The sequence below is a fragment of the Mugil cephalus genome, chromosome 20, assembly GCF_022458985.1.
Source record: "Mugil cephalus isolate CIBA_MC_2020 chromosome 20, CIBA_Mcephalus_1.1, whole genome shotgun sequence".
In the NCBI taxonomy this organism is placed as follows: domain Eukaryota; kingdom Metazoa; phylum Chordata; class Actinopteri; order Mugiliformes; family Mugilidae; genus Mugil; species Mugil cephalus.
The window spans coordinates 18,207,581-18,229,766 of NC_061789.1; the positions used below are offsets into that span (position 1 = coordinate 18,207,581).

The window sequence follows — 22,186 nt, forward strand, 5'->3', positions numbered from 1 at the left end:
CTCTACACCTAGGCGGATGGTGCGTTTGAGGGGAACATGGAGATTTGAGTGTGTGTGTGTGTTTGTCCCCGAGTCTGTGTGTCTGTTCCCCAGTGCTCTTGTACCAAAAGCTGCTTTTACACAGTGTGCCCCAATGGGGATACCTGACATGGACAATAGCAGTAAGTTTAACATGACCACTCTAATGCTATCCAGTCGGAAGTGGTTGAGCTCAGTAGCTTAGACATCCTTTTTTTTTTTTTTTTTTTTTTTTTTTTTTTTTGGGGGGGGGTGGGGTGGGGGGGGGAGACCTGCAATTATCCTGCCATTTCTGTGGGTCTTAATACTGCTAAAATATTTGCTTTGCATCCCCATGTCTCTTCATGTCCACTGCTGTGATTCAGAATTTTGCAGTATGAATCCTTGTCTTTTTTTTTTTCATTTGTGTGTATTCTCTGCACTTTACTGCTGCGTGAGTGAGGCGCAGGGAAGGGGAGGGACTGACAATGCATTGTGGAACAGAGTGCAGTTGTGGCTGCATGGGAAAGGGTGGAGGTGATTATTTTGAGTGGATGTTTTTAGGCAAGGAAAGGAGGAGAATCTCGGGTGGAGGTGTGTAGTGTGGAAGGGACCATAGCAAACAAAGGACTTTTCTTTATTTTCCTTTTTTTTTTCTTCCATAGAAATCCACTTCTGCTCCCTTCAAAGTAAAAGCGATGCTCCTCCTGGTCGGCGACTTTACACTAGCCCCCTCCACGTCACGTCTGAAATCTTCAATTTATGTCCGTTCGGAGTGTTTCCTCTGTTTCATGACGCATTTTGTCTTTCAGTTTGCAGAATGATTCTCCTCCTCCTTTCTTTGTTATATAGAATGCACTTTCTACTAAATTTCTTGGGTAGTTAATAAAAAATAACATTGTATATTCTTTAAAGATGTTTTAAAAAAAATCAATATACTTTTCCCCTTTGTATTTTTAACCACTTAATGTAGCATTGCGTATTTTATTATTGTATCTGGTACAAAATGTGCAGCTTTATAATGTCCCGGTTTGTCTTTTTTTGTATGTTATCTGGAGATTGAGAAGTGAAAAAGTTGGGCCTTTTTTGATAATGTACATTTAACTGACTGCTAACTTTGAGAAGTAAAAATAAGTAGCCATGATTTATTGCTTTCCGGGGGTGTTTTTGTTTGTCGTCAAGTTCTTATTGGCACAGGATGAAATGTGGCCGAAAGAGGAGTTGAAGGGACACGTGTAACTTTGCTGAAAAGTGAGATTTCAGACGACCAGCGTTAATATTCTACCGGAGTCACTGGGTTCAAGGTCACAAGGTGCGCTGGCTGCACCGTCTTTTGAAAGCTTCTATTCAACAAAGGAAGCTGTCAGTCCTCCTCTTTGTGACCACTTCCTGTTCTTTTGATGAGACGCTAAGTTTTATCAGGGACGTCCGCCTTTCATCAAAACAGTTTTGCGTTTCATAATCCAAAATAACATGATATTTTCCCAGATATCCAAGTCAGTCGACTTTGTTAATCTCCTAACGGACTGTTCCTCTTCTGAAGACACATTAACATATTTACTGTTGCTCGAATACCTCCTGAAATGCTGTGTGCCCTCCATCGCCATAGGTGGTTTTAAGTGGCGAACCAATGAGTCACGTAGTCCTATAAAGTAGCAGAGCGGCCCGACGGGTAGAGAAAATGTGCGTGACTCACTGTTGATGAGTGGGTGGTCAGGTACCAAGGCTCACTTCATGAGCAGAGGAGATAATAACACACCGTCTGTACATCTCCATCCCCGTTTGGGTTTGAAAATAGTCAGCCTCCCCAGCTGTTAGTCATTACGCCCTGTGGTGTAGAGGAGGGAGGAGGCTGCGTCTGTCAGTAGGCAGATAAAGACAGGAGGGCTTCTCGCCGTGTTTCTCGCTGCTCTCAAAGTTTCCGCGCGGTTAATTAATCACAGCGCAGGGTTTTTATCGAGACCACTGTCTCGTGGAGAAACAAGCAGCCAAAACGCACTCCCTCGCTGCGATCCTAATGTTGCACCGTAGTTAATAATCGGAAATCATATTATTTCATATTGAAAATGATGCATTAATATTGATGTACTTCCTTAATTGTGTTCCCTCCGTTCTGAACGCCTCCTTCACAAACGAGATCGGAGGTCACGGACGCCTTTTTTTCCATTGTTCCTAATGTCACGCTGACACAAATCTAGATCGCCCTGTCGTTTGCGAGAACACTAAGAAGCTTTTAAAACTGCATCCTGTGTAAGATTACTTCAGCTTTTAGAGTAATTTACTTTTCCTCAACAACTCTTAGCAGTGTGGAGTGGCAGGAACTCAGAACAAAAACAGATTAGCTGAGATTTGCTGCTATAACAGCCTATTTTCCTGTACCTGCCCGAGCTGAGCTGACCTCAGACCACCACGTTTTCTAAAACTGGACCAAGTTAGTTTCCAAATGTGACCTTGACCTTAGAGCTGACACGAGCCCAGGGTGATAATACCTGGCAGTGTGCAGGTTTTGTCTTCGGACTCCGCACAGAGATGAGACAGAAATTAACCAAGACCAAATAAACTACTGACACATTTACGTGACTAAATGTGCGGATATATTCAGGAAACAGAGTATTTACTTTCAGCCTTTTTTTTTTTTTCTTCCTTCCTTTCCTCCCACACTGTCCCCCTTCTATGCCTCGTGAACGAGTCGTGAGCGCGCGCTGTAGGCTGCTATTAAATGGGTTGGACTTGGAGGCGCGCTCACGGCGGCTCCTGTGGTTTTGGAGAGGCGCATAAAAGTGCTCCGACCTCCGGCCGACCGGCGAAACTCTGCCTCTGCTCTCCGTGAGACCGGATCGGACGTGACTAACAGCGGGGGATCAGAACCAGAGCCGGTGACACGTTTATGCTTTTCCTTAAACCTAACTAAATGGAAGCTGCAAGAAAGAGCTCGATGCAGCTTTTTTACCACAGCTTACAACGCATGCTGGCTCCGTGCTGCTGCTGCTGTTGTTTACGTTAACGAGAAATTGGTTAGATATCTTATCTAAGGTTGGCAGCTTGACAAGTTGTTTGTTCGGAAAGATCTAACTGATGATCAGGGTTGAACATTGATCTCTGGAGACTAAAAATAACTCAATCAATTACTCGATTTTTTTTTCCAACAGCTGGTGGCTTGTATACAAACACTGACGTTATTTTGCTTTTTAAATTGAAATTCTTAATTTCATGTGGTATTGTAATGGATTATTCCATAGAGTTTTAGGTACTCCAGGCCTAATAATAATATTAATTATTATTAATAATTATTATAGTGTGAAGCAGTTAACTGTTCCATGTGCTAAGGTTTATAAAGTCTTTATAATGGCTTTGCATTGCTATTTAAAATAATAGACATTAGCACGATGACATTGCGCACACTCATTCCTCGTTCATTCATTGTTTTCTCCCCTCCACAGGCACAGCTTGAATGCGCTCGGCTGGTTCAGAGCAGATCCCGACATCCTGCTGAACAACAATCCAAGGTACATGCAGATATCTTGTAGGGGCTCTAGGCTCTTCATGCGACAGTTGACGCGCTCGCTTGCTTACAGGGCGTGCATGGAGCTCGGGTTACGCGGGTTCATGTTTAACGTTCACTTCTGCTTCGGCAGGATGACCTACTACTAGTGGGTCCTGTGATCGCAGAAAGTGCTTGACGTGTTTTTATTTCCAGAGATCAGGGAGTTTGTGGGTGCTGCCTCGTCTAAGCTGACAATGCTGCTGGTTGGCTGCTTTGCTTTTCTCATAGGCTTCCTGCCTTTCAGTTCAGATGATATTATTATCATATTATGAGTAATTCTTGTTTTAAATCTACATTTGTTTCTTGTTTTTTTCCCCCTCCAATCTAACCAATTCTATTTACGCGTTGCTGCTTCCCAGAAAGTCGTCCTATAGCCTCCCCCTTACCCCGGCCTGCCTTGCGTGGGATGCTGGAGAGAAGAACAGGGGTGGAGATTTGATGCCACTTGGCAGCATTAAGAGGTGTGGCATATAGTCAGTCATGGGGGATTCAATCTTCAACTGCTGTTATGTCCCACCCCGTCCCCCAGGAGAGGAGGAACCCCGCAGATCCAGGCGCACAGAGATCATGGCCTCCCAGTCAGCTCACATCTCCCCAGACAAGCGCTTCCTCATCTTCTTTGACTTCGATGAGACCATCGTGGATGAGACCAGCGACGACATGGTGGTGCAGGCCGCCCCGGGCCAGCACCTGCCCGCCTGGCTGAAGGACACCTACCAGCCCGGTCGCTACAACGAGTACATGCAGCGGGTGCTGGCCTACCTGGCGGAGCAAGGCGTCACCGAGAGCGACATCCGCAACATCATGGAGAAGCTACCGGCCACCCCCGGCATGATCACCCTCTTCCAGTTCCTCCGCACCCGGCCCGCGCATGACTTTGAGGTGGTGCTGCTGTCCGACGCCAACACCTTCTTCATCGAGTCCTGGCTCCGACGCGCCGGAGCCCGACCGCTCTTCCACCGGATCTTCACCAACCCAGCCACCTTCAATAAAGACGGCAGGCTGGTGATGCGGCCCTTCCACTCCCACGACTGCCCGCGGTGTCCCGACAACATGTGCAAGCAGGTGGTGGTAAGGGACTATGTGGCGCGCAGGACGCAGGAGCGGGGCCGCCCTTACCAGAGGGTCTTCTACGTTGGAGACGGAGCCAACGACTTCTGCCCGGCGCTGTCCCTCGGGCCCAGGGACGTGGCCTTCCCGCGACGGGACTTCCCCATGCACCGTCTGATCACGGAGACCCACGAAGCCATGCCCGGAGAGTTCAAGGCGGTCACGGTGCCGTGGGCCAGCGCGGAGGAAGTGGTGCAGCGGCTGAGGAAACTGGTGTCAGAATAGAGGCTCACACAGAGACAGAGGGGGGGTTACTAAGGGGCAAATAAGGGTCCAGACGACGCTTTAAGTTATGTTCTCAGGTAATATAGAACCGGAAATTAATGTTTGAGGCAATAAAATGTTTTCCCGTCTTTGTGTTTGTCTGCGTCCAGCCTGCACGTGCCTCAGCCATCCCAGTCTTACATCAACACGTTAATCATTATGGAGACCTCACCTGTCACCCAGAGACCAATCCGATGTCTTAAATATGTACAAGTTTGCGTAATCTAATTTTTAGTGGGGCATTGATCGTTTTTAAGTGTTAAACTGGGTCCGTGGGAACATTTGCGTGTGAGCAATATATTTAATATAATTCTTTCAGCCAGCTGACTGGTTTCTCTTGAATAACTATTTTAAGTGTGTTTTCTACAAACTGCACTTTTTAATTATAAAATATCAAATTGTTATTGTTCTCAATGAATACAATCAGAGTAACACTTGCCATTTGATGGCAACGGGCATTGCAACTAACCAAGCTGTATTTTTATCAACACGCTCCTTAGAGACTACGTCTGATATAGAAATGTATGTTAACAGTGTGTCTGTTGGTTGAACTTGTTTATCAGTCTGTTGTTGTCTTTGCTATGTAGGCAAGGCCTACTGAAAAGAGAGTATTTTACCACCAGCAGGAATAAAGCCATCAACTGAAACTGTCTGTGTCTGAATGCATTTATCAAACCATCACACATCCACAAATAAATATCTCTGATACCAATAATAGCCCTGCCACAGCTTCCTGACATTACCTACTACAACGTCACGACCAGCCCCATCCTTGGTTGAGAATATTTTTTATAGAATATACATAGTTGCGTGTAGAATATGTAGTTTTTTAGTTGTTTGTATTCATAATTCATATACGTAAATATCAGTTCTACACCAATTGGTTAAATTCATCATTAATTGATTATTTTGTTCAGTTTTATTCTACTCTACAATAAAACACATCGGCTACAATCTCATGCAGTCGGTATGTTTAATGCCCTCTAGTGGTCATAGGTTGTAACTACGCTTTAAAAGTTTACTGTAAAAGACTTTACCGGAGGATATATTCTGCCTTAGCGATTTGTACAGTCAGCGCATTTACACTAAAACACCTATTTAGATTAAAATGATTTATTTATACTGTGACTACGTATCACAGTAATAGGTACACAGACAGAATTCGGTGAACGTGCTCGAAATAAATCTATCCAAGTCATAGTTACAAATTCAGGCCATTAGGGAGCTGACTGCACGTGACTGACCCATTGGCTGCAGGATTGACCACAAACCTCAAACGTCAATTTGACAAACGTAAAATATAATATATATATATATATATAATTAATATTTCAAGAAAAAAAGCATTCAGCACAGTGAGCGCAGAGGCAGGAACATTTGTTTCAAATCAAATGTATGTAGAGAGACAGTGTTCTTATCGCGACAGTGTGCTTTGGAATATTTTAAGTAATGCCTCACATGGGGGCAGTAGAGAGTGTTTAACGGCAAACCCTGGCCGCTTTCTTTTCTGACAATAGAAGAAGAAAGCCGGAAGTAGTTCACCGTGCGCATGGCGCTATTTCAATAATAATTTATCCTTTGATAATACACCACAAGTTTGTCCCGTTTTGGAGTTCATATTTTCCGGCTGCATTATAATTCGACACAGGTACGTGTGTTTAGCAGTATTCAAGTTATATATCTGTGCAGTAAGCTACTGTTGCCTAGTGTTCTACAACAACGTAACTCAAACGTCCATTCATTTCTTTGCATGTTAGCCGGCTAGCATGCTAGCTTTTGACTTACTTTATGTTGGCAACACAAGAATATCAGTTTTTAATCACCCAAAACTCTTCTCAATTGGGTCACATTTTAAGCTTAGACTTTATGTGGACGGAAAGCATCTGTTCGCCACATACAATGCTAACTGAACCGGGATTGTTCACGCTGTGCTGTATGCGGTGTTAGTGTTAGCATTAGCCCCAGGGGAAACTTCGTTTTGACTGTAGTGTGTTATGAATGTTAGGAAATCAGTTAATCAGTTATGTTGACTCCCATCAACACCTTGCACGTTTGTCTACATACTGTAAATCTCTGTCGGCTAACGTAAATAGTAAAAACGTCTGTATTTATAGGATAATATGGTATTTCAGCTATTTTTTTAGGGAGGACAGTCTCTCCATAACTTTTGATTTCAAACGTTGTCTCACCTGTCTCCTGCAGTGGATCCTGTTCATATTTTGACAATTATGAGTTTTCATTAACATATGACTCCTCGTTTAGTTCTCTGCGAGATGGAGGCTGATTTGTATGATGAGTTTGGTAACTACATCGGTCCAGAGCTGGACTCTGACGATGATGAGGATGATCTGGACGCAGAGGACAGAGATGTCGATGAGGTACTCTTCAAATCCATACTCAGTGATTCTTTTTACTGTTCTTTAATTTGTTCATAAAATCTGTTCACAGACGACATGGTTTTTATTTTGTGCAGGCTGACGAAGATGACGACGATGAGCCTGCTGATGCTGATGATGATGTCCCGGGCATGGAGGTGGTGCTGCATGAGGACAAGAAGTACTATCCTACAGCAGAGGAGGTTTATGGGCCGGAGGTGGAAACTATCGTCCAGGAGGAAGATACACAACCTCTCACAGGTTTGAGGCATTGAAACACATTTTTAAGTTAATACGTTCTAATTGTAGGGTTAGTGTTAGTAGGGTGAATCTGAAATATGTTAAAATGATATTTAACAGTACATCTGATTTATTATATACCCATAGATATATTAACAGTAAATTGAAGCTTCGCTCGACTGCTATATATGTTGAGGACACTCTCTCTTTTAACATTCCTATTTAAACACTGGCATTTCTTTCAACTTCTAGAGCCCATCATCAAGCCTGTAAAGAACAAGCGGTTCACCCTGATGGAACAGGAGTTACCTGCCACTGTATACGACATGGAGTGAGTAATCTGTAGTTTCCTTTTTAAACGGGTATTTGTCCTACACATCTGTTATGTACATATATTTACAAAAAAAATAATGACATCCCTCCTCTTCCTTCACAGATTTCTTGCAGATCTTATGGATGGTCCAGAGCTCATCCGTAACGTCACCCTCTGTGGTCACCTTCATCACGGCAAGGTTAGAGCCTTCCTTGTGGCTGCTTCTTACTCATGCGCTTAGTACTGTGTGTTCCCCAGATAGGCCCTTCTCCAGCATTTGGCCAAAGAGAACATGTGTCCCTCAGATGAAATATTTATCAGGAGAGCAATGTTTTGGAGCAAATGCTAATAATATGGCTGCACATTACTCAACCGTGCTCATGGGGATCTAATCAGTGTGTTTATTTCGTTCAGACCTGTTTTGTGGATTGCCTGATTGAACAGACACACCCAGAAATCAGGAAGAGGGATGATGTGGACGTGAGTGTTTGCTACAGTAATATATTTGCTCTTTATTTTAACTTAAATTCTGTTTATGACAGCAGAGACTAACATGATCTTTGACCATTTCAGCTCCGGTACACAGACATCCTCTTTACAGAACAGGAGGTGAGTGATTTGATCGAACTGTGACGTAATATAGCACAACAGTGATTCCATAGATACATTTTGCTATTTTATAACTTTGAATCCCAAGAAACACAGTTTCTTGAAATACAGATACATATACAGATACAAATACAGATTAATTTGGCAAAATGTGGTAATTAGATCTAACTATGTTCCTCTTTCTCCTGTCTTTTTCGTAGAGAGGAGTTGGCATCAAAAGTACACCTGTCACAATGGTTCTGCCTGACTCCAGAGGAAAATCCTACCTTTTCAACATCATGGATACACCAGGTATTTTAATTTAAGCTTTGTGCATATATTGACATTTTATCAATGGAATATATAAAATTGAAATCCTTTTTGTGTTTGTCTCCTCAAAGGCCACGTAAACTTCTCTGATGAGGTCACATCCAGCATGCGGATCTCAGATGGTGTTGTCCTCTTCATCGATGCAGCAGAAGGAGTTAGTCACTTTTTTTCGTTCCTTCAAACCACCACTTCCTGTTCACGTAGTTTGTTGATGGTCCTCAAATGTCCCCATAACCCAAACCTTTGTGTACCTCTGTCCAGGTGATGCTGAATACAGAGCGTCTGATCAAACATGCGGTTCAGGAGCGTATGGCCATCACCATCTGCATCAACAAGGTTGATCGACTCATTGTGGAGCTCAAGCTGCCTCCAACAGACGCTTATTATAAACTCCGCCACATTGTGGATGAGGTCAACGGTTTGCTGAGGTAATACTGAAATTCCATCACATTCACACTGCTGTAAGTACGTAAATATGTTATGTGTGGATTATGTCACAATATTTACCACAGAAAAGGCCAGCCACAAGTGTTACATGAGGTAATTCATTAAACACTGTAACTAGAGTGTAAATGAACTTGTGCTGCAGAGGGCTGCAACGAAATAACAAAACCACACGCCACTGTTGCTGAGCTGCTGAGGATTTGAACTGTTAGTGAATTCTGTCTGATAGTGGTCATTGTGCTCTTACCAGTTGTTTTTGTGACAAGAACCCAACAGAAACTCGAGCAGATTGTAATTACTAGCATGACAGTGCTGTTCTTCAGTTGTAAGCAGATTGTTTCTGCACACATAAACCTATAAATCTAAATGGCTGACAGCAACTTTGTAAATGAAATTAGGGCTGGGACTTGATTAAAAAAATTAATCTAATTAATTAGAGGCATTGTAATTAATCAGTCGAAATTAATCGCATTTTTAATCACATATAAATATTTGACCTGAGAACAGTGAGAAGCATTTTTTTTTTCACATGGAGTTTGGTATCTACCATTGAGTAATGACTGAACACATAAGCTTAAGCAACAAAACATTGTTTACTTTTTTTCCAAGGTGGTACTTAACCAAGACCAACAGACTATGGATGGAAATCACAGTAGCATAAACTGATTTTGAACTCGGCTTGATGTAAACATTAATAAAACTCAGTAACCAATCACACAGGCACCTCCATGTTGTCCCTCTGTGATGCTCTGGGACAGGTCAGGACAGTCTGAAGACAGAGAGCTCTGAAGCTGAAGTCCTATAATAATGAAATGCACCGTGAGACAGTGACAGGTCTGACCATATGTCAGCTGTTCAGCTGCAGCAGAGGAAACTCCGCCACCGCAACAAGGACTTCTTTTTTTTAATGGAGCTCCGGTAGCGAGCGCCTAAAATACGGGACGATACTGTAAACCGGGATGATCCGGTGTGTTTATCAAGGCTTGGTTGCCGTGCTGAGGTACCAGGTCGTTTGAGCTGCGTTCAGGCTACATTAAAACTCCTCAGGCAGTGGTCAGTGTTGGCAGCTGTTTTTGTGCTGCAGTAGGCCTATAATCGGTTCGCCTGAAACTCATCCAGTGAGAAACGTTCCGCGGTGCAAAAATAAGTGCAATTAAAATGCGCTAATTTTTTGACCACGTTATTTTTGTGTAGTTAATTAATCTAAGTTAACGGGTTAAAGTTCCGGCCCTAAAAAAAGTGTTTACTAAGTTTACTATTTCTTATTCAGTGATTAACCAAATTAAATAAATTGACTACTCTCCCTACTGTAGAGTCCAAAACATTTCATACTGTGACATAATCAGACGTGGTCTAGTTGGTAATGTGTCATTTCTCTTCTTTTTTCAGCACATATTCCACAGATGAAAACGTGGTAGTATCCCCTCTCCTTGGAAACGTGTGCTTTGCCAGCTCTCAGTATAGCATCTGTTTCACCCTGGGGTCCTTTGCGAAAATCTACTCGGACACATATGGTGAGCTCTTACTCATACACAGTCACAAACTACTGACTTTACAGCACGCCGCAGTCCAGTTTGTATTATGCTCACTTTTTTTTGTTTCTAGGTGACATCAACTATAACGAGTTTGCAAAGAGGCTCTGGGGAGACATTTACTTCAACCCCAAAACGTGAGTAGCATGTTGGATTTTGACAAATGTGAGGCCGACTCTCCGTCCTCATTTTTCACTGTCCTTACTTTACACTAACGGACTTGTTTTCTCTTTTCAGTCGCAAGTTCACAAAGAAAGCTCCCAGTAGTAACTCTCAGCGCAGCTTTGTGGAGTTTGTCCTGGAGCCTCTCTACAAGATCCTCTCACAGGTGTGACTATGTTTTTTTTTTTTTTTTGTGACAGTGGTATCACAGCTAGCTCAGTACACTCTGCTTCCATTTGGCTCAGACTGAACATGCAAAGCTCAGAACGTAATCATCCTGCTTGTGTGTAGGTGGTGGGGGATGTGGACACATCTCTTCCCCGTGTTCTGGATGAGCTGGGAATCCACCTAACCAAGGAGGAACTGAAGCTCAATATTAGACCCCTGCTGAGACTTGTCTGCAACCGCTTCTTTGGAGAGTTCACTGGTATGCTTTAGTTTCTATAATAACAGTTAATTTATTTATGTTTAACAGTCTGTACACCTTTGTTTGTGTAAGTGCATATACAAATAATTTCCTGTCTGCTCATAAGTGCAGTTTTAATCCTGTGATAAATGTTCACACTTGAGTAAATGTGATGAATTGATTTTCTACTATATTTTATCTTTCCCTCCACAGGCTTTGTGGACATGTGTGTGCAACACATCCCTTCCCCACAAGAGGGCGCTAGGACCAAGATCGAGCACACCTATACTGGAGGTCTGGACTCTGATTTGGGGGAAGCCATGGCAGAGTGTGATCCTGATGTGAGTATAATAGCTCCTAACACAAACATAACAATATGATTTTAGTGTTCTTCTTTTTCTCATGCTCACCTCATATCTCCCCTCCTCAGGGTCCTCTGATGTGCCACACCACTAAGATGTACAGCACAGAAGATGGAGTTCAGTTCCATGCGTTCGGCAGGGTGCTGAGCGGGACCATCCAGGCAGGTCAGCCTGTAAAGGTTTTAGGAGAGAATTACACACTGGAAGATGAGGAGGACTCCCAGGTCTGCACCGTGGGTCGTCTCTGGATTTCTGTTGCCAGGTATGTTCTGGGAGTTTTCTTTATTATGTTTTAGGAGGTAGAAATCATCGATTGCTTGTTAAAATTCAAACTGTAATCCTTTCACCGTTTTAGATACCAAATCGAGGTGAATCGAGTCCCTGCCGGCAACTGGGTTCTCATTGAGGGTTGTGACCAGCCAATCGTCAAGACCGCTACAATCACAGAGCCCAGAGGGAACGAAGATGTAATTGATAAATTAAAAATACCTCAGAAATCTTTTTTTTTTTTTAAATCCCATGGAAACCAATTTATACTTTATATTTTTACTCTTCCCCTTAGGCTCAGATTTTCCGACCGCTAAAGTTCAACACAGCGTCTGTTATCAAGATTGCGGTGGAGCCAGTCAACCCGTCAGAGCTGCCTAAAATGTTGGACGGACTGAGGAAGGTCAACAAGAGCTACCCCTCCCTCACCACAAAGGTACGCCACTACACAAGTCAGCAAGTCAACTGTTAGATTGCTGTAACTTTTCCAAAAATGTCAATGTACAATGACATGTATGTGTGTTTTTCCCCTAGGTGGAGGAGTCAGGAGAGCATGTTATCTTAGGGACAGGGGAGCTTTACCTGGACTGTGTCATGCACGACTTGCGGAAGATGTACTCAGAAATCGACATTAAAGTAATTTTTCTATTCCTTCGTTTGTGCTTTTATAATTATTACTTCATGACTGCAAATTGGTTAAAAATATTAATCACCTAAAGTAACTCATATTTCTCCTATTAACTCCCAGGTCGCAGATCCAGTTGTGACTTTCTGTGAAACGGTTGTGGAGACGTCATCTCTTAAGTGCTTTGCTGAAACTCCGAACAAAAAGTTTGTATTAAAAATAATATTTTTAGGTACAATGATATTAGTGCAACCTGAGTGAAGCTTACTTTGCTTTAGCGGGATTATTGATAAAAGTTGATGCTAGAGATTGCCCGATAAATTGTGCCGGCTGATATATCGGATCGATATTTGCATCGAATAGTATCAGTATCGGCCGATATGTGGGTGGGTTTGCTGATACATACCGTCAAGATTTACAGACAGGCGCATCCACAGGCAGCCCTGTGCTGCTGGAGGCACTGCGAACCCATCCCCATACATTGCCCCTCCCACACTGACAGACTGTATATATGCATAAGAGTGTTAAATATTCTTTGACTTCAACAAATGTTTATGTTTTTGGTTAAATTGAGACTTGTAACATTTGTTATGATTGTGTCATTTTTATCAGCACGTATCAGCCAATGCTGATGTAAAAAGTATCAGTATCGGCCCTATAAAATCCATATCGGTCGATCTCTAATTGATACCATATGATGTGATTGACAGGAACAAGATCACCATGATTGCTGAGCCCTTGGAGAAGGGGTTGGCTGAGGACATTGAGAACGAAGTGGTGCAGATCACATGGAACAGGTATGATGTCAAGGATGGTGGTCACACACAGAAATAACCTCTAATTAATTGAGGTGACTTCATGCCTCTAGACTTCCCTCATTCCTCTTAATCTCTCCATATTTCAGCTCAGTTCTGACCAGTCGCTCGTTTAGCGGTTGATAAATGAGCCAATTCTTAGGAATGATGGTTGATTATTTAATCAAATGCTGTCATGAAAGATGATGAAAAATTAGGTTGATTGAAAAAAAAGCCATTTAAAAAGTGCATTTATTAGATTTGTGACATTTGTTGAATTCATAAGTGCATTATTTGAATGTGTCACAGCAATAACTTACAGTTTTAAGTTAAATGACTCATCTTGATCCATTCAGACCAGCACTTAACACAGATTCCTGCTCTGCATTGTTTTTTAAAGTGGTATTAATATTTCTTGTGTAAGGAAATATTATTACTTTATTTATAGTATTAATAAATGCATTTTTATGCTTGCATATTTTAGCATATGACAAGTATATGACAGCCTTCTGTGAAAAGTGTGTCCCCGTTAAAACCTCTCCCGGTTGTATTGATCACTACACTCCCAGTAATTAAATCATGCACTAAAAGCATACATGAATTTTCCCGTCCCTCTGACACAAAGAGCATGTATGAGTGTGTATCTGCTCCAGAGAGGCTTCCTTTCAGTATTTGTGAGGCCATGTGGACCCAGCGGTGCCAGAGGAGGACTCATACTTCACATGTCATTACGCGAAGGGGAAGGCTGATGCGAAGTACCCTTCCCCTCCCATTAACCCCCCTGCCCCCAAATCAACCGATCTCCTTAATGTTGCAGCTGACACCATGTGGAAACCTCACCTCAACCAGTGGCTGCTCTTGTTTTCTCATCATGACAGGAAGAAGCTGGGAGAGTTCTTCCAGACCAAGTACGACTGGGATCTGCTGGCTGCCAGGTCCATCTGGGCCTTCGGACCTGACACAACGGGACCGAACATTCTTGTAGACGACACGCTGCCCTCCGAGGTCAGTTTTAATTAGCCAATTGGTTAAATCAAAGCAGGGTTTGTGTGAAGAAGGGTTTATGCAATGGGACTCTATTTGGAACCTGTCTGTTATGAAAACTGCAGATTAGCTGCAGCATCCAACATTATTTTAGGCTATAAATTGTCGTAAATATGAGATTTCCTGGTTTAAAATGTGATTTTCAAATCACTTCTTTTGTTGGGTTTTCCAGTTGCATGAATTCAGTGATAAAAATTATTTATTTTTTTAGATATTTTTTTAATTTCCCCCCACAAATTTAAGTTTCTTTAAATACACATTAACATGAATCCGACAAATTTTAGTAAAGGGATAAGGGGTAGCTAAATACTGAATGCTAATAATTATGTATATTTATAAATAGCACTAGGCAGAGGTTAATAAAGAACACATATAGGGAGTCCCTTCTTACTCAGTTTGGGCTCCTTGGCCTGAACAGTGTTGAATAACGCTGATATAAATGGTAAACTAGTCAGTGGTTGCAGCAGACACAAACAGTACAAAGTTTGTAATGAAGAAGGAAACATAAAGTGCATCCCAGCTAATTGAAAGTATGTAACTTGCACAATGTAACGTTAGTGGCCTAACAAACACAACAAGATCTACTGCACTCATTTGCACCTGTTTTAGAGTGTAAACATGATGTTTCATTAAGTGACGACAAGCTCTGTGTTGTTGACTACAGTATGTTCACATGGACAATGTTTCCTTAACCCGGGTTTTTGAGCATCACCTCTTAAAGTTGCCAACAAAAACTCCCCACCACAGACCAGTTCTGCCTTGATGATACTGTCCCACCAAGAAACTCACCAGATGTTCACCACATGGGTTCAAACATGCAGGAAAATGTGTTTCTTCCAGCTCAGAGAGAAATGACCAGATCAAGCATTTGCATCATTATTATTCATTAATATTGAACCCATTATCAAACGCTGATTAAAAGTGTTCAGATTGACATGTCTCGCCTCATTACGTGGACACCTGAGGCTTTTGTATTCTGAGTAATATTGGAATAGAGTGAATCATTGAAGCTGTGAACTCGGAGTCAGAAAAGCAGGTTTTGGAGCCTGAGGTAACGGGTTTGAATCTCCTCCACGTCCACGGCTGAGTTGCTTAAACAAGCAACTAAAGCTGCCAAACAGCTTCTCATGAGCCTAAAAACTGTGTGGACGCATTAATGAGTGAAATGCAGAGAACACATTTCCTCATGAGAGATTAATAAAGGAGAACAAACATTATGTGAACATGGTAACCATTTGTTTCTGCTTGTGTTTCAACTTTAGGTGGACAAGGCGCTGCTGGGTTCAGTCAAGGACAGCATCGTCCAGGGCTTCCAGTGGGGCACTAGGGAAGGACCTCTGTGTGACGAGCGTAAGTTCTCCATTTTTCCCCATTTTACAAAATAAACCTTTGTTCTCTGGACTTCATCCCACGGTGGAATTTCGTCTTTGCCAAAACGTTCGACCTTGGCACAAGAAAACCCGCGCTGGCCCTCATCAGTGTCACATTACCGTAAGTAACGGAGTCTGTTTTTTTCTGCCCCCCCAGCCATCAGGAATGTCAAGTTTAAGATCCTGGATGCAGTCATCGCTCAGGAGCCACTCCACAGAGGAGGAGGCCAAGTCATCCCTACAGCCAGGAGAGTGGTTTACTCCGCTTTCCTCATGGTGAGATCATTCTCTCCAGCCCTATTCTTCTCCTCATCTGCCATTAGCCCCTCCCCCCTGGACTTCCCTTTCATCATTTAATGTTCCATTATCTTGATTAGAGTGTGGAGGTTTTGCTGATGTGCATCCTTTTTAATTGCAGCGTGATAACATTCCTCTTTGACAGTTTTGGCTACTTTCCTTTTTGGCTCTTGCGCTGCTTTTCTCATAAACCCATGGGTCAGCAGTACATGGGATCGCCATATTGTTTTACCAGGCATTTGTCCTTGCTTTAATGTATGGTCTCCCTTGTGTCCCAGGCCACTCCGAGGTTGATGGAGCCATATTACTTTGTAGAAGTTCAGGCTCCGGCTGATTGTGTTTCTGCGGTCTACACAGTGCTGGCTCGCAGGAGGTTTGTCACTTACTTTTTGTTGATCGCAACATCTATCAAGGCTATAGAGTTAATGTAGAGAGAATTTATTACAATGTCTTCAGGCCGGCAATAAAGCAAGTGAAATAACTGAAACTCCTTTTTTTTTTTTTTTTTTTATTTCTTTTTTCTTATCCGTCCTCTATCAGGGGTCACGTCACACAAGATGCACCGATCCCAGGCTCTCCTCTCTACACAATCAAGGCTTTCATCCCCGCCATCGACTCCTTCGGCTTCGAGACAGATCTCCGCACGCACACGCAGGGTCAGGCCTTCGCTCTGTCTGTGTTCCATCACTGGCAGGTACGTTTTATAGACACACAACTGTCTCACATTTCATTCAGTTCATTCTGATTAGCTCCAGACACTTCTACTTGTTAGAACCTCAAACTACTAGCAATTAAATGACATGTATTTGTCAGATGTTATTCTTAGGATGTTGGCAATGAGTAAAACAAGAGGATACTTTATACCTCCATACAATAAGATTTATAAGGGATTCCTTTACGGGTCAGATTTATTGAAACTGAAGCTGCAGTAACCCCTCACCTGCCTGCATACTTACCATCACTGTATTAAAACTAACAGATCCAGATTTATGAATTGCCCAGAGAATATTAAATCAGAATCTGAGTTTTGTGTCAAAAAAATGGCTTAAGATCATATTCACTGTCCAAAATTGTAAAAAGGAAATAGAATCTGACATTATTTAAGTCCAGTTTCCACAACACCACCTAAACTTTCCTCCATAATGAAAGTTTGTAGAAGGGGTTCTGAAGCCTTTTTGTCCGGTCGGAGCCACCGTACATGCAAATGTTTTCATCCATGATGGCTTCTTCTAAATTGTAAAAAAAAAAATCGGTGGTAGTCTTTATGTTATGTGCTTCCAACTGGACCACTGACATCCTGACATAAATCTGGAAATGACTGTAATAATTCCACAGCTCCTATCAGTCAGAGAATGATCATTGTGAGTTTTGGTTTTAATATTTCCTATTTTTAATACAAACACAAGATAATCTATTTTTTCCTCTTCTTGTAGATTTTTATTTTCTGAATCACTTGACAGAGTAAAAAAAAGTGCCCACATTAGATGTGAACGTGACTCGCAGCACATCTGAAGGGGATTTGTTATTCTTCTGACCCTCGTACACCTACTTTAATACACAAACAGTCACACGGTAACTTAACGTGCAGACACACATGAGATAGTGGCAGCCTCTGCATCAGAGCGACCAGCCTCACGCACATGTCCGCTGCTCTGGCAAAAACTGCTTTTGATGTGGAGTAGAGTGGAGTGTCGAGTCATTATGTTTTAAGTAGATCGTGGCCGCCCGGGTCTCTGTCGCCCTTGTCTGACATGTGTTTGTGTCTGCACTCTGCAGAGCTGTGTCAGTGAAAATTTACTGCACTTAGGCCGCATTAATTCTTCACTGCAATGGCATTAATCTGTAAGGAAAGAAAGTGGCAGCGCTCAGTGGCAGTATTTCATATTTTTTAAGCCCCCTAACTTCCTCTTTCACCTAGAGGGGACAAAATACAAGTGTTTGTCATGAAAGCAGGCATGAATTATTTATCCACGTGGTTGTTCAAACACCACAGGAAAGAAATGAATGGTGCACCTTTTTGGACTTGTGAATCATTCGTCTTAATTCAAAGCAGTTGCTAGATTTCCCCTGGGATAATTCATGTTTTTTTTTTTGTTGACACCAGCAGGAATATGACAGTCTTGACGCCCCATCTTTATGCTTCCCAGTGTGGTGATTTATACGTCCCTTTTCCCAGAAGTCTCTCTTGGGATCTAACACCAATCACTGTGGCCATCTATCTTCAAATTACTCTTTAGAGGGCAGCCACAGTCTGCACCAGATACAATCAACACCCTGGGTCTCCTCCTCCTCTTCTTCTCTGGTCTGACAGAAATGATTCCTGCCTGCACCTATTGATTTATCCGCCCTACATATGAAGAATAACACAGGAGTCCCTGAACGGTGTTGTTGCCTTGTTAAGCTCAAGAGGCTGTATTGTGCTTGCCTTATTAGGTCTATCCTGTTCTGCCAGTATTGGAATGCTAACAGGGCGGCGTTGAGTTACAGCTGTTAGCAGCTCTCATCCATCTCTTGATTGGGGCCTCAGTCACTCCATTGATTAGTTTTGCCCTTTTCCTCCAGTTTTAATGTTTCCCCAATACTCAGACTGTCTTATTTAATTCTCTCTATCCCACTTATTTCAGATTAAACGTTCCTAACTACTCTCTCTCTATCTCCATGTCACAAACTGAAGCGGTGGCAGTAGTCGCACGCTGTTTTTTCCATCATGATGATGGACACACTCCTGACTCAGTAGCAGCGCGACAGAGTTGCAACTCTCTCAGATATTTAATGAAAGGTTGAAGCCCCCGCCAAAAGTGCCTGCTCAGCTTGTTAACGCTCAAAGTTTGATGCGTTTCACGTTGTCAGGCCGTTCATAGCCGAACACAAACGGAACGAATTCCTCTGTTGACCAGTGGTAACCAGCTGCTTTTCCTTCCAGATCGTGCCCGGTGACCCCCTGGACAAGAGTATCGTGATCAGGCCTCTGGAGCCCCAGCCTGCCCCGCATCTAGCCAGAGAGTTCATGATCAAGACCCGAAGGCGCAAGGTGAGCCTTTTCATCCTCACGCATTAATTTCTTTTATTATTTTTTTCGCGTGACTAACACGTGTTGTTCTTCAGGGTCTGAGCGAAGACGTGAGCATCAGCAAGTTCTTCGACGACCCTATGTTGTTGGAGCTGGCGAAACAAGACGTGGTGCTTAACTACCCCATGTGAGACCTTCACTGCAGACCTCCACCAGACAGTCGACCAAAACATCAGCCTTTTTTTTTCTTTGAAGGGTGTGATCTTGCCACAATGAGAAAAGCTTTTTTTCCCATAGATGCATGTTACACAGCTTTTGTTCTAGAGCTCCATTGACTTGTATTGGTGGATCCCATAAATGAATCATTGGACTGATGGAAAACATCAGGAGGTTTTGCTCTACATCTATAGAGCAGCAGAAATCGTCAAACCAGCAGAAGTTGTTTTTGCTTCTCGCATTCTCTTTTGTATTTTTACCTTTTTATATGTACAAATTATCATTGTTTTTGTAGAGTAAGATAACTCAGAAGTTTAAAAAGACATTGGATGTTTGATCTGGTGTATGTCTGAATAAAAGATGTGTGTAATTCAAAGACATATGTTCTGTGCTTTCCAACTCCACAGTCATTTTACGGTGACGCATGCGTAACGAGCGAGCGTAGCGGACTCATTTCTGTCTCTTGAGGTTTGAGACGAGCGCCAAGTTGGACCTTTGCTGGATGGTTTGAGTGATTAGAGTGTCTGTCTGCGACTGTGTGTGGGAGGTGACTGATGGACAGGCTGCAGGATGGTTGGAGGCAGCCAGAGAAGAAGCAAAGGTTAAAATCACATGGCAGACTAAAAGGAGAAAGCAAGGCTGCAGCATTTCAAGAAGACAAGTGGCATTAGCTCAAATGCACTTCCTTAATCTTTTAAGTCAGAAAGTGCCGAAAGTATACAATTGGTTGAGCAACACCAAGTTTAATGAGGAGTGTACAACAAAGAGGAGACTATATTTAACAACCACAAAATGAAACTGCAATAAATACTATTCTGAAAGCCCTACTAGGATACATGTTTCAGACTGGATAGAGATGACTGAGCAGATTTTTCTCATATATTTGTCTCACAAACCCTTTTACTTTAGTGGGTTAAAAAAAGGTACATTTTTTTATGTAATTTAGTTTTTCTGTTCTGTTTGTGTCTGAGCTTGTAACTCAACAAGACGCGTAATATTGAAGCGATACTCCTGCCAGACTCGTCTTTTCCTCTATCAGCAGTGAAGAATTCATTTGAAGGCCGTATCTGCTGTGGAACCCACCTGACAACCTGGTGAGTGTTTGAGCTCAAAATGCTACATGCCGAGTGCATAATGATTTCTAAAGCAGTGTTTAACTCCATGCGTGAGCCCTGTCGCACCTTCGGGAGACTCCGTTGTCTGAACAGCTCAGTCACCCACCACTCACCGCTGACAATCCCCCGAACGGTCCTGGAGGTGGTGGACATGCGGAAGGTTAGAGTTGGAACAGGAAAAGTCAAAAATGGCTTGAGTCGCTTTTGACATTTTGGGCTGAATGTCAGTCCTGTCCGGCGAGACAAGGGATTTTTTTTTTATTTATTTAGGTAGCTAGTGATTTGGGAAGCTCTGGCCTTTTCATGTGCTTCAGGGAAGGAGAAATGAAGACGTCGGAGATTTTGCGATGATGAACTCGCCAATAAGAAGTGGGGCGATGTCACTTGTTCTCGTCGAGGTATAAACATGCAGGTCTTTAGGGGTTTGTGTCCTGTCACCTCCGTTGTGAATGTCTTCAACTCTACACACATGTGTCAGCTGAGCGTGTGCTCAGACATGGTCCCATCACTCCTCCCTCGTGCTGGCGTGAGCCCAGATTGTGCCCGGCCCCGGGCACCGAGACGGATGGCGGCAGATCCTGCCGGTCTGAACACAGGGCCCGGAGCCCCTGTTACAATCTGTGGTCCCTGTGCTAAATATAGACTCTTCCGTGTTACAGGCCCGGCTCGGGGCACCGTCCTCGTGCGAGGCCAGACCTCTTCCTCTGCAACTCCATCTGCTCTGAACCACCTCGTCAGTCACCTTTTCCTGTAAAAACTCCGTCCTCTGCTCTGTCTTCTGGCTCATCTTGTCGCGTCTTTCTGTGCCTACATGTCCCTGCCTCTACCATGTGTCCATGACTCAATCACACTTGTCTCTTCCTGCTAACATCAAGAGCGAATCTCTCCCTCTATAAGATTCCGCAAAAAGGTTGGCAGCTATAGGCACGGTGTTCAAGTCTACTTATAGCAAAGACGCAGTCATCTTTAGATCTGAGTTGGCGAAGTCTGAGTCAGCCTTCAATCAGTGTCATGTACAAACACACGAAATTTTTACAAAGAGGCCTAAACGCAACCTGAAGAGAAATGAAGAGCATCCTAGACATTGAACTGAAAATAGTAACAATCCAACCATAAAATGTGACAGTTTCATTGTTAGTTTGCACATTGTGTCACTTTCAGTCTTTGTAAGAAGGGTGAGTTGGCCTTTCACATGTCTGTGTCCAGGGGCCTGTTTACTTATTATCTGTCCATGCCCGAGGCTATTTGTGGTCAAAAAATAGCAACTGCACGTTAAAGTCGGTTATTAAAAACAGAAACAATGTGAGTATTTATAGTGCTCAGTTCGTAATTAGCAAGAACCAGAAATGACGCTTTTATTTTCCAAATGAGCTCCTCCGCTTTTAAAATTATCCCCTAATCTGGACCCACAAATGTCTTTACCGCATCTTCACCTTCTCTATTCTCCAAAGAGCGTTCTACACCCTCTGATTTCTTCCTCCCAGCAGGTCTGCGACAATTTAAAGTCTGGCAAGGTCGTGGATGTGAGCAAGCGCACACAAAAACCGACCACATGACCGCGTGACTCCCGCAGCCCACGGCACCTGAAGGTCCTACGATACTGAATCACTCCCTAATCACAGAGCTCAGAGGATCCAGAGCTTAGTCGATCCCCGAGTTTCGCTCGCAGACTGATTGAGGCCGCACACGCGTTCGGAGGATCGGAGGGAGGGTGGACTGCATTTGGGAGGAAGCCCCCGTGAGGACAATCAAGCTGCAAACTCAAAGCTACTAGCTCTTTT

The 22,186-nt window shown here is 43.0% G+C and overlaps 2 protein-coding genes across 3 annotated transcripts; both read left to right on the forward strand.

Moving 5' to 3' along the window:
- The first annotated feature begins 2,657 nt into the window (after positions 1-2,657).
- phospho1 (phosphoethanolamine/phosphocholine phosphatase 1) lies at positions 2,658-5,562 on the forward strand. 2 transcript variants are annotated; one of them, XM_047571513.1, is made up of 3 exons: positions 2,658-2,873; positions 3,438-3,503; positions 3,901-5,562. In XM_047571513.1, the coding sequence occupies exon 3, from the start codon at positions 4,022-4,024 to the stop codon at positions 4,874-4,876; it is 855 nt and encodes a 284-aa protein (XP_047427469.1). In that variant the 5' UTR covers positions 2,658-2,873; positions 3,438-3,503; positions 3,901-4,021; the 3' UTR covers positions 4,877-5,562. The 2 variants fall into 2 exon arrangements, with proteins under 2 accessions (XP_047427469.1, XP_047427470.1); XM_047571514.1 differs by having other exon boundaries at positions 2,667-2,873; positions 4,071-5,562.
- An 847-nt stretch (positions 5,563-6,409) lies between these two features.
- On the forward strand, positions 6,410-19,666 carry eftud2 (elongation factor Tu GTP binding domain containing 2). Its single transcript, XM_047572490.1, has 28 exons — positions 6,410-6,563; positions 7,178-7,293; positions 7,389-7,551; positions 7,783-7,861; positions 7,967-8,042; positions 8,258-8,323; positions 8,417-8,452; positions 8,653-8,743; positions 8,833-8,915; positions 9,023-9,189; positions 10,595-10,719; positions 10,811-10,874; positions 10,975-11,065; positions 11,191-11,326; positions 11,519-11,646; positions 11,736-11,929; positions 12,023-12,134; positions 12,230-12,370; positions 12,469-12,570; positions 12,683-12,765; positions 13,270-13,356; positions 14,232-14,358; positions 15,660-15,747; positions 15,925-16,043; positions 16,343-16,437; positions 16,605-16,758; positions 18,988-19,095; positions 19,170-19,666. The coding sequence occupies exons 2-28, from the start codon at positions 7,189-7,191 to the stop codon at positions 19,263-19,265; spliced, it is 2,916 nt and encodes a 971-aa protein (XP_047428446.1). The 5' UTR covers positions 6,410-6,563; positions 7,178-7,188; the 3' UTR covers positions 19,266-19,666.
- Positions 19,667-22,186: the final 2,520 nt, after the last annotated feature.